At 48.2% G+C, this 10,686-nt stretch overlaps 1 protein-coding gene across 2 annotated transcripts; it reads left to right on the plus strand.

Annotated features, from left to right (window-relative positions):
• The first annotated feature begins 1,883 nt into the window (after positions 1 to 1,883).
• Positions 1,884 to 10,147, plus strand: slc25a3a (solute carrier family 25 member 3a). 2 transcript variants are annotated; one of them, XM_079735523.1, is made up of 8 exons: positions 1,884 to 1,969; positions 2,454 to 2,619; positions 3,341 to 3,465; positions 4,875 to 5,054; positions 6,374 to 6,555; positions 7,158 to 7,330; positions 8,609 to 8,719; positions 9,671 to 10,147. In XM_079735523.1, exons 2-8 carry the CDS (start codon positions 2,478 to 2,480, stop codon positions 9,829 to 9,831), a joined length of 1,074 nt encoding a protein of 357 aa, XP_079591649.1. In that variant the 5' UTR covers positions 1,884 to 1,969; positions 2,454 to 2,477; the 3' UTR covers positions 9,832 to 10,147. The 2 variants fall into 2 exon arrangements, with proteins under 2 accessions (XP_079591649.1, XP_079591648.1); XM_079735522.1 differs by lacking the exon at positions 3,341 to 3,465 and adding an exon at positions 4,292 to 4,416.
• The last annotated feature ends 539 nt before the right edge of the window (positions 10,148 to 10,686 follow it).

Raw genomic sequence — 10,686 nt, forward strand, 5'->3', positions numbered from 1 at the left:
GCAATATAAGTGGTTAAGAAATGCTGATTTGGAAGCGTTCACTGTGCCCCTAGCCAATAACATGGAAGCCATTTGGGCTGTTATATTGCTCCGGGCACTCCAAGCTCTATTCTCAATTATCAATGAAAAAAGGCTTTATTTTATGAGTCTTCATTCCGAAAACGACCCTGGGTAAAAATTTTCGCCGGAATTACACTTTAATGTACACACTTATTGTATTTTGTACGTCCTGGCACTTAAAAATAGTCATTACAATCATGCAGCATCTAATCCTAGCTATCTTTGTTGAAAACGGGGAATGGGTTGACTTAGTGATTGTCTATGAACATCCTTACTACACCAACAGCGATATATTGTTGTTTCTCTTTCTTCCAACAAATTTACTTATTGTAAGTCGCGTTAATGGATAAAAGCGTCCTGAATGTAATAGTAGTGATACGACAATGAATACTGCATCACAGGGTCAGTCCCTGGCCTGTCACTGCAAGCTTATACAGCCCTTAGTAAATTCATGTGGACTTTCTATTTAGTATCTTTTATTGTCCATAGTATTGATGTAGAACTCTTTTTTATAATCCTGTTCATGTTGTATGTGTATGTTATCTGTGATGTCTTTGAGCAACTGGGACCTCGAATTTCCCCTTGGGGATTAATGGAGTATCTATCTATCTATCTATCTATCTATCTATCTATCTATCTATCTATCTATCTATCTATCTATCTATCCATCTATCCATCTATCTATCTATCTATCTATCTATCTATCTATCTATCTATCTATCTATCATCCATCCATCCATCCATCCATCCATCCATCCATCCATCCCCCAACCCTCCCACCCACCCATCCATCCATCCATCCATCCATCCATCTATCCATCTATCCATCTATCTATCTATCTATCGTCATCATGATATGTCAACAGCTGACTCTCATCGAGGCTGACCTCCGTCAGTCAGACCTTCTGGAGGTAGGGCGTCAGAGAGAGCGAGCGTTCCTCCGCGAGACGGACAACCGCATGCGGTGGCAGAGCCTGCTCCACCTCAGCCTCAGCCAGCGAGTCACTAGGTACACCATCTTCCCCCCCACCCCAGTCTTGGTACACCCCTGCAGAACAGCTGATTGGTTATAAAGGTATCTCCCCCGTCTCCAACAGACCCTGGGTAACCAGCTACTTCCGGAAGTATCCCATGCATATCTACTGTCTCCCCATCCAAGACGTCCCCCGCAGGAGAATCAAGAACCCGACCAGCAGGAGATGAGGACGAATGCTGACAGATAGATGATGTTTCGATGGGGAAGATAATGGTCAAACCGTAACACAGCCTGTGTCTCCATCTAGTGGCAATTTAGTGCAACTAAATTAGAAACTGGTTTACAATAAGTTCTGTCCTCCTTACTAATGCTAGGTTTTATTTGCTATTTTTGTGGTTGGTATATGTTGGTTTGTGTTTTAATTCTGTGAGTGGGAGATGTTGACTTGTCCTGGTTTTTCCTTTTGTTACATTATGTATATAATCTAGTCCTACTAATATATATTTGTTATGTACTTTTACAACGAAATAAATACAAGCACAATACTATCAATTTGTCTCTTCTTCGTTGCTTCATTTATTCAGCATATCTCTCTCTCTCTCTCTCTCTCCCTCTCTCTGTCTCTCTCTATGTCTCTCTCTCTCTCTCTCTCTCTCTCTCTCTCTCTCTCTCTCTCTCTCTTTCTCTCTCTAACGTGGGCAATGTTAATATAATGCAAAGCAACTTCACCACAAATAACCTTCATTCACAAACTATCAGTGTTCAGATATCCTTCAGGCTGGGTCACGTGGGGCGGTCGGCCAGGCCCCGCCCCCCTCCCGGTGGGGTAGTGACGTCAGCAAAGGAGGTTGATTTAGCGCGGGGGCGCGCGGCCTCTCTCTCTGAGCCGCCGGTGACAGCAAAGAGGAGCCGCCATCTTACGTTCTTCACACAGTGAGTCGCGCTTCTTCTCTAAATGCCGCAGTGTCTACCGTAACGTGGACAGATTTAACGTGCATTTCCGTCGGGTGGCCGGACCTGTTAAATGCGGTGTTTACGGGGTTTATTTCCTCGTATTTAACGGCTTTTAGCACCTTCCACCTTGGGACGGTCAAGCTAGCACGTTAGCTAGCCTCGTCTTTAGCTCTTTTTGCTAGCAAGAGTGCTCGCCCTCTGCGCATGCGAGTTGTAGACTACGTTAACGTCCTTGAGTTCCATTTAAAAATGTACTCACTTTTCTAGTGAGTGTTGGTGTTAGCATGCATGCATGTTTAAAACGCCTGCATCGATGAGGCCTGATGTCTGGGTAGGCTACATGTGACATTGACTCCGGGGGTCAGGGGTCAACCGTCGACGAGCATGTCATCGGGGTCAGGGGTCAACCATCGTGACGCTCCAAGGCGCTGTCCGTTAACCCTCTCCCTCTTCACTCCCTCAGTACACCGCCGCCCGACAGGACACGATGTACCCCACCGCCCTCACGCAGCTGGCCCGGGCCAACCCGTTCAGCGCCCCGCTGTTCAGCCTCCAGCGGGCGGAGGAGCTCCAGCAAACCCCCGCAGCGGGGCCCGCACCCCGTCGCCTGGCCGCCGCCGCCACCGCAGGTAACGTGACGGGTCGGTCCCTCTGAAGGACTGGAAAGCAGAACCTCCGCAGGCTAGCGCGGTGTTAGCGTTAGCAGCTGTAGCTAGCTCTGCTCTTTAGCCTAGCCTGCTAGCGAGGTCATCCGTGAGTTTGGGTTGCGGGTTAACCTCCTGCTCCGGTAGTACCGGCGCTACCCGACGTCTACAGCGGGGGTACGTGTGCTAAGGTCCCCTGGACGTCGTTCCTCTGGAGATTGGATGACCTCCAGCAGGGCTTATCGGCCTCCTTTTGGAGCCCAGCAGCCGTGTAGGACACGGAAGGGCAAATCGGGAGCGGTTACCTGCAGGGCCGGTTCGGGTCGCTCCTTATTCTGAGTCGCCCAAACCCTTGGAAGACGGTCAGATCTAATTCTCCTCGGTGTCAGACGTGTTTTACCGCACCACTCCTCGGTGTACAATACATAGCGCAGTGGACGTCTGACGCGAGTCGCAACTAGCAGGGGGTTGTGGAATAGTGTTGCCTGGCTTGCGAGCTTAGTCGGTTCGTGATGCAAGACCTTGCATGAAACATTAGCCAGGAGGAAACAAGACTTTTGATGGGTTAATATTTTCCGTCGTTTCTAGTGTCTAGTAATGTACTCTTCTCTTGCCTCTACGCAGGCATCTGTTGGTGGTAACCCAGAACTCAATCACTGGTATCCATGTTTTTGTGGATAGTGAGTGTTATCCTGTGTTTCCTCAGAGGGGGACAGTTGTGAGTTTGGCTCCCAGAAGTACCTGCTCCTTTGTGGATTTGGTGGCATTGTGAGCTGTGGCATCACGCACACGGCTGTGGTGCCCCTCGATCTGGTCAAGTGCAGATTGCAGGTCTGTCTTTAGCATGGTGGCCTACGTGAAATAAAACCTGACGAACGCCCCTCCCACTCTCCCCGCACCGACCTCTGATCACTGCATGGGAGTCGAATTGCGGAGGTCGACTCATCGGAACGTTTGTTGTTGTGTTGGTGTTTTCATAATCCACTGATCCCTTTGATTTACTTTGTTGTTGATCAACACGGCATGGAAAATGTGTTATTCCTGATTCACCCCACCGGCCGTCATGTCCCTCTGCCACCCCCACCCCACACTTGTCGACCCCCAACAGAGGACTTTATAACTTAAGGTTGAAGTGGACACTGTAGGAATCCAGCCATACGGTTGACCTTCCTATGTTTGACACTGAAACATTTCCCAGAATGCACTGCCTGAATATATAGGTCTATGTATAACCTGCTGCAGCTGGCATTGACTGACTGATCATTAACCGAATGTCAGATGTATTCTGCTGAATAGTTTCTACGGTAAACTCGTAACTTCTCAGGGTTGATGAGTCGAAGGGTCCGGCTGAACTAAACGTTAAGTGTTCTCGCTCAATCATTTGCACATAAACAAAATTGAAGTGTCTTGTGGCAGCGGTGGGTATGTTTTTTATTTTTTTATTTTTCCTAATCATCAACCATACAAAGTTCATATTAAATCACGTGTTTAATGATTGCTGGGTGTTTATCCTAATGATGGTGGCATGCTGGTGTCGGAGCCGTTCATAAGGGACGAGTCATCACCGTGACTCCTCCTCTTATGTGGCTCCAGCTCTGTGATTGGTCCGCATGTGACCCTGCATGTGTGCATGTGTGTGTCCTCCCCTGTGCTACAGACGAAGTGAGCTGCGCATTTGGCTCCAATAAGTACTATGCGCTGTGTGGCTTTGGGGGTATCCTGAGCTGTGGGCTCACCCACACGGCCGTGGTGCCCCTTGACCTCGTCAAGTGCCGCCTGCAGGTTTGTAAGCCTGCTCAGCCAATAAGGAGTGGCTGCCGTCGGCCACACTGCCTTCTGTTGTTACTTCACCTTGTAGCGGATGGCCCTCAGGTTAACACTTGATGGTCAAGCTATGCTTTACAACGTAGGACTGCTAGACTCCTAAAGTATTTACCTTTTTAAGCTGGCTTTTATTAAAATTAGGACGTTTTAGCAAGATGCAATACATTACAGCCTAGAATTTATTTTAACCCGTTTGAATTGGAAACTCCCATCAAACTTCCTAAAAGCAGGACATGGTGAATGCTAACAATTATATAATGACTAATGACAATTTTAAAAATATCGCCATTGGTAACCGCAAAAGTTATTAAACTTTTAGCTCTTTGAGTTAATATTTGGTAGCCTCCACATGCATGCGAGCGTCCAGCGTCGTTTGGCTCCTCATCCGTCTCCTTCCCTCCCCCCCCCAATAAAAGGTGGACCCCGACAAGTACAAGTCCATCGGGAACGGCTTCAGGGTCACCGTCAGGGAGGATGGAGCCCGCGGCCTGGCCAAGGGATGGGCACCCACCTTCATCGGTTACTCCATGCAGGGACTCTGCAAGTTTGGCTTCTATGAGGTCTTCAAGATCTTCTACAGCGACCTGATGGGAGAGGTGAGGCCTCAGTCAAGTCGGGCTTCAGGAAAAGACGGTGGAATTATGTTTTATGTGTCTGAGGCAGAAGCTCTGCAGAGCTCTTTTAAGCAGAGGGAAGCTATGTAGTAAGGGTTAGTATTGTAATCTTTAGTGTAGGGTTTGTACCGCCGTCATAGCTTCTTGTCTCTGATACAATCAAATTTACATTGAGGGCATTTAGCAGACTCTTTCATTCAAAACAAATTGTATATCGCTGTCGGTACAGTGAGGATGTTCATAGAACCAAGTGCCAAGCACTAACAATTGCTAAGTTCTAATTCCCTGTATAAAACAAAGATAGCCAGGATAAGATGTTACCTTATTCTAAGTACTATTTAGTACTGGCACAACACGCTCCTTAGATCCACCTCTGGAGGAGCTGCTGTCAGTCACTGGCAGTGAGCTCCTCGCAGCTTCCTGCTGTACAGTCGGAGGTGCTTGAGTCATTGGCGTGTGAGATCAGTCTACCTGCCTCTCAGCCACCCTGCTGCACTGGCAACTCTGCCCTCTACATGCGGGGAGCTCCCACTGCAGCTAGGCTGGGGGGCGGACACCAAAACCAGTAGCTAGTCCGTTTGGATTCTGATTTCTTTGTGAAACATGCAAATGTAATGGATGCTCTGTAGGGTTACAATATAACTAGAGGTCCATGGCAGGAGGTTCTGGGGTTAAAGATGTATCTCTGATGCATATACTGAAAGTAAGGCTTGGGCTACTTCCCTCTTGGGTCTCTTCTAAAATAGCCCGGTCTTTAAAGGCAGATCCCGGTTACGATATCTAAAAATAAGGACCATATAGCTCATCCATATCGAGTGTTAAGGCTGTGGCTCTGGGTTATGTAGTAGAATATGAGCCCTTTAAACCTTTATCCAACATCTCGCCAAGATTGCATGGTCGTTGGAGTTTTTAAATTCCAAGAAGTCTCATGGGTTTATCAGGGATGTGTTTTTTGCCATATTTTGTTATGAACCAATGCATTCTTGTGAACCGAACACCTATCCGATGTTATGAACACTTGAATTCTTCTGACACAGAACGCCTACCTTTACCTGATGTTGTGGACAAATTAATTCATGTCAACAGAACACCTAACTCGCATTATGATCACATGAATCCATGTCCGCAGAAGAACACCTACCTGTAGAAGACGTCCCTGTACTGATATTATGAACACATGAGTTCTGTTCAACAGAACACTTCATTATGAACACATGAATCCATGCCTGCAGGAGAACACCTACCTGTGGAGGACGTCCCTGTACTGATGTTGTTATGAACACATGAATCCCTGTCTGCAGGAGAACACCTACCTGTGGAGGACGTCCCTGTACCTGGCGGCCTCGGCCAGCGCTGAGTTCTTCGCCGACATCGCCCTGGCCCCCATGGAGGCGTGCAAGGTCCGCATCCAGACCAAGCCCGGCTACGCCAGCACCCTCAGGGAGTGTGCCCCCAAGATGTATGCCGAGGAGGGCGTCTGGGCGTAAGTCGAGTCCCTTCTTCAGGAGGATTGGGGGTAAAGCTTCTGACAACGTTTGGGTCTTTTTTACTTTTGATGGTGAAGTGAGGTGGAGCTCGTTTTGCAGAGGGAAGCTATGTTGTAAAAGTTAGCATTGTTACCTTCAGTGTAGCTCTTGTCGTATTTTCAAAGTTTCTGGTCAGATCAATGTATAGATGTAACTCCAAACTTTCTTTGTTGGGGGGGGGGGATTAAAATCTCTGCTAAATGAATACTAGAAACACGCTCCTTAGATCCACCTCTGGAGGGGCTGCTGTCAGTCACTGGCAGTGAGCTCCTCGCAGCTTCCTGCTGTACAGTCGGAGGTGCTTGAGTCATTGGTGTGTGAGATCAGTCTACCTGCCTCTCAGCCACCCTGCTGCACTGGCAACTCTGCCCTCTACAGGCGGGGAGCTCCCACTGCAGCTAGGCTGGGGGGCGGACACCAAAACCATTAGCTAGTCCGTTTAGGTTTATGTCAACTGTCAAAGGGACATTTCATTTAGGAAAAGAGTAGGTTGTTGCATGTGGACCTGGTCCCTTTGATGTTGCTTCTAGATGTATGAACTCTTCCCTGTGTCTTTCAGCTTCTACAAGGGCGTGGTCCCTCTGTGGATGAGGCAGATCCCCTACACCATGATGAAGTTCGCCTGCTTTGAGCGCACGGTGGAGATGCTCTACAAGTACGCCGTGCCCAAGCCCCGCAGCGAGTGCTCCAAGTCGGAGCAGCTGATCGTCACCTTCACGGCCGGCTACATCGGTAAGGGGCGCCCGCAGACCTGTTACTAACAGGGAGCATGGAAACATGTTGCTCTGGGAAGCCTTCTGCTGAGGGGATGCTTGGAAGCTTGTGTTGATGATCCGGGATTCACTTGAGTCCTGTATCAAGTACAGATGACGTCAGTGTCAAGTGCACACAACGCTAGTTTAAGTCCTGTATCAAGTACAAATAACAGTATGAAGTTCACATGACGTCGTTTTGAGGACTGTATAGAGCACACATGACAACATTTACTGCTTGATGCTTCAGAAATTCTACTTGCTTCATGGCTCTGGATAAATGAACACTAGTTAATCTTGGGCGATGGCCAGAAGAGACCATATTTGAGATTGAGTCACTACGGGCTCGGGTAACATATGATTGTGCAATTATTGATGACGTTTGATAAACTAGGATTGATTTATCGCATGTATTTCACCTGAGCAGCATGATAAGTCGTATCTCGACCTTCCTTAGTCGATGGAATGAGAATCTCTGCCAAATGAACTTTAGGATGAACACTAGCAACACGCTCCTTAGATCCACCTCTGGAGGGGCTGCTGTCAGTCTCTGGCAGTGAGCTCCTCACAGCTTCCTGCTGTACAGTCGGAGGTGCTTGAGTCATTGGCGTGTGAGATCAGTCTACCTGCCTCTCAGCCACCCTGCTGCACTGGCAACTCTGCCCTCTACAGGCGGGGAGCTTCCACTGCAGCTAGGCTGGGGGGTGGACATACTATCATACAGACTTTGTTTAAAATGTTTCTCGAGGAAAAATAATCACTAGTTTAATCGTTAGTTCTGTTCCTTCTGAGTCAATCAACAGATGCTGTCATTTGTCAGCCAGGCCACTAGAGGGCATGGCTGTGTCTTATCGTTCATTTATGTACAGTTTAACACATGTCCTGTATTCATCATGCTTTTCTCAACCAGCTCTCGTTTTAAAATGTATTTCCCACACTGCTAGCATCGGGTACGATGGGATACTGGTCTAAATGCTAGCGTGGAGTAGTCATTCTTGTGAGGAGCTGAGGGCCATGTTCTTATTAAACCAGAGGGAGCTGGTTTAAGAAGAATAGCCAGGTTCTGCTGGGGGTTGGGTGGTTCTGCTTGGGGTTGGGTGGTTCTGCTTGGGGTTGGGTGGTTCTGCTTGGGGTTGGGTGGTTCTGCTGGGGGTTGGGTGGTTCTGCGGGGGATGGGTGGTTCTGCGGGGGACGGGTGGTTCTCCTGGGGTTGTGTGGTTCTAACGGCCCACCTGACGCCTCTCCCCCTCCCCTCCAGCCGGTGTGTTCTGTGCCATCGTGTCCCACCCGGCCGATTCCGTCGTGTCCGTGCTCAACAAGGAGAGCGGCAGCACCGCCGTCCAGGTGCTGAAGAAGCTGGGGCCCAAAGGTCAGTACCAGGCCACGCCCTCCTTCTGTTCTGATTGGTCAAGAACTGTCATTTTCGATTAGCTATTCTTTTCATGTTTGTATCGCATCCCCATAAGAGGAACTTAATAATTTAGACTTAAAATGTGTCATTCAAGTCTCTAATCGATGTTGGAAGCATCAAACATGTCTGTCCTGATAAGGCATTTATTTAGGCTAAATGGGACCCGTGCATCTTTAGTTTTAATTTAACGTAACCCTGGGTTTGTTTGCTTTTTACCAACCATATGGTCTAATCTGGCCACCATAGAATGGTAGCTGATGAATAATGTGTATTGGCAGTAGTTGTTCAATTGTGACTGTCATCTCAAATTGATGGCATTTATTGTACTTGAGTTCTAAACGTCCCAAGTCAGGCGCTGGGATCTTGTTCATGTTTCTTATGGCAAGGGTTTGAGGATATCTGCTAAATAAGGATTCAAACTAGCAACACGCTCCTTAGATCCACCTCTGGAGGGGCTGCTGTCAGTCTCTGGCAGTGAGCTCCTCGCAGCTTCCTGCTGTACAGTCGGAGGTGCTTGAGTCATTGGCGTGTGAGATCAGTCTACCTGCCTCTCAGCCACCCTGCTGCACTGGCAACTCTGCCCTCTACAGGCGGGGAGCTCCCACTGCAGCTAGGCTGGGGGGCGGACATTGTATCATACTAATATTTAGTCAGAAATGTTGAAACTTATTTTTTAATTCGGTCAAAGTACTTATTCTTGACATTAATTATCTAGACTATCAATTGGCTATCAAGTAGCCAACTAATACTGAATAAATTACAATTCAGTGTTTTTTTTTTATGTCATTCCGCCTAATGCATAAAAATAGCAAGCTCTGATCTTAACCAATCAGAGCTCTCCTCTTCACCTGTTGAGCTACGGCTGTACTGACCCCTTCTCCCCCCCCCCCCCCCCCCCCCGCTGTGCAGGAGTGTGGAAGGGCCTGGTCGCCCGTATCATCATGATCGGTACCCTGACCGCCCTGCAGTGGTTCATCTACGACTCGGTGAAGGTCTACTTCCGCCTGCCCCGCCCCCCTCCCCCCGAGATGCCCGAGTCCCTGAAGAAGAAGCTTGGGCTGACCGAGTAACGAGACACTACCACCGACGCCTCGACTCCACCCTGACCTCCACAGACCACACCCAAACCTCCACCTACCCCGGCCACCCATTGGACTCCACTGCGCCCCCCGATGCCCCCCCCCCCCAGAGTGTTCTCTATATTTATGTTGCTCCAGCCCCGCGCTGCTACTCGTGTATATTTAACAGGGAGACTTTAGGTGGAGAAGGGTGGTGCATCCCTGGCTTCAGCGCCGGGGGTGGGCTGGAATATTCCGATGTAGAAACACAGTCTGATTTTATCCTGTCATTAGTTATGTGAGGAATTCTAAATAAAAGAATTTATTCCCTGGGAAATAAATGTTGTTGGAGTGTTTCTTGCGAGGTCCTTCAGTGTTTGTACATGTTACATTTTTTTACTGCAGATACCTACTCTCAAACAGCCCCTATTACATCACCAGGTGTGATTAGCCATTACAAGCTAGCACTTAATGTACACACTCAAGAATGTTGTCAACCTGGCACTTGAAAATCATACCTGCCATTGTGTAGCGTCTTATCCTAGCTATCTGTATACGGGGAATGGGTTAACCTAGCGATTATTAGTGCATGGCCATTGGCTCTGAACTTCCTTACTATACCGACAGCGATATATTGTTTCTCTTCAGACAAATGTACTGAAGTTGATTTGGATAAAAATGTCTGCTAAAAGTAGGCTGATTGAAATTCTGCCTGTTTTAGTGACAGAAGGGAATGGCCACCGAGATGCATGCTGGGTAGATCAGTCTTAACAGCCCACCCACTGGACCGTGGCAACAGTTAATCCATCCCATCCATCATACATGTGGACACGCCACTTGTGATGTCACCATAACACACAAAGGCAG

The sequence above is a fragment of the Pollachius pollachius genome (assembly GCF_949987615.1).
Source record: "Pollachius pollachius genome assembly, chromosome: 4".
Taxonomy (NCBI): Eukaryota; Metazoa; Chordata; class Actinopteri; order Gadiformes; family Gadidae; genus Pollachius; species Pollachius pollachius.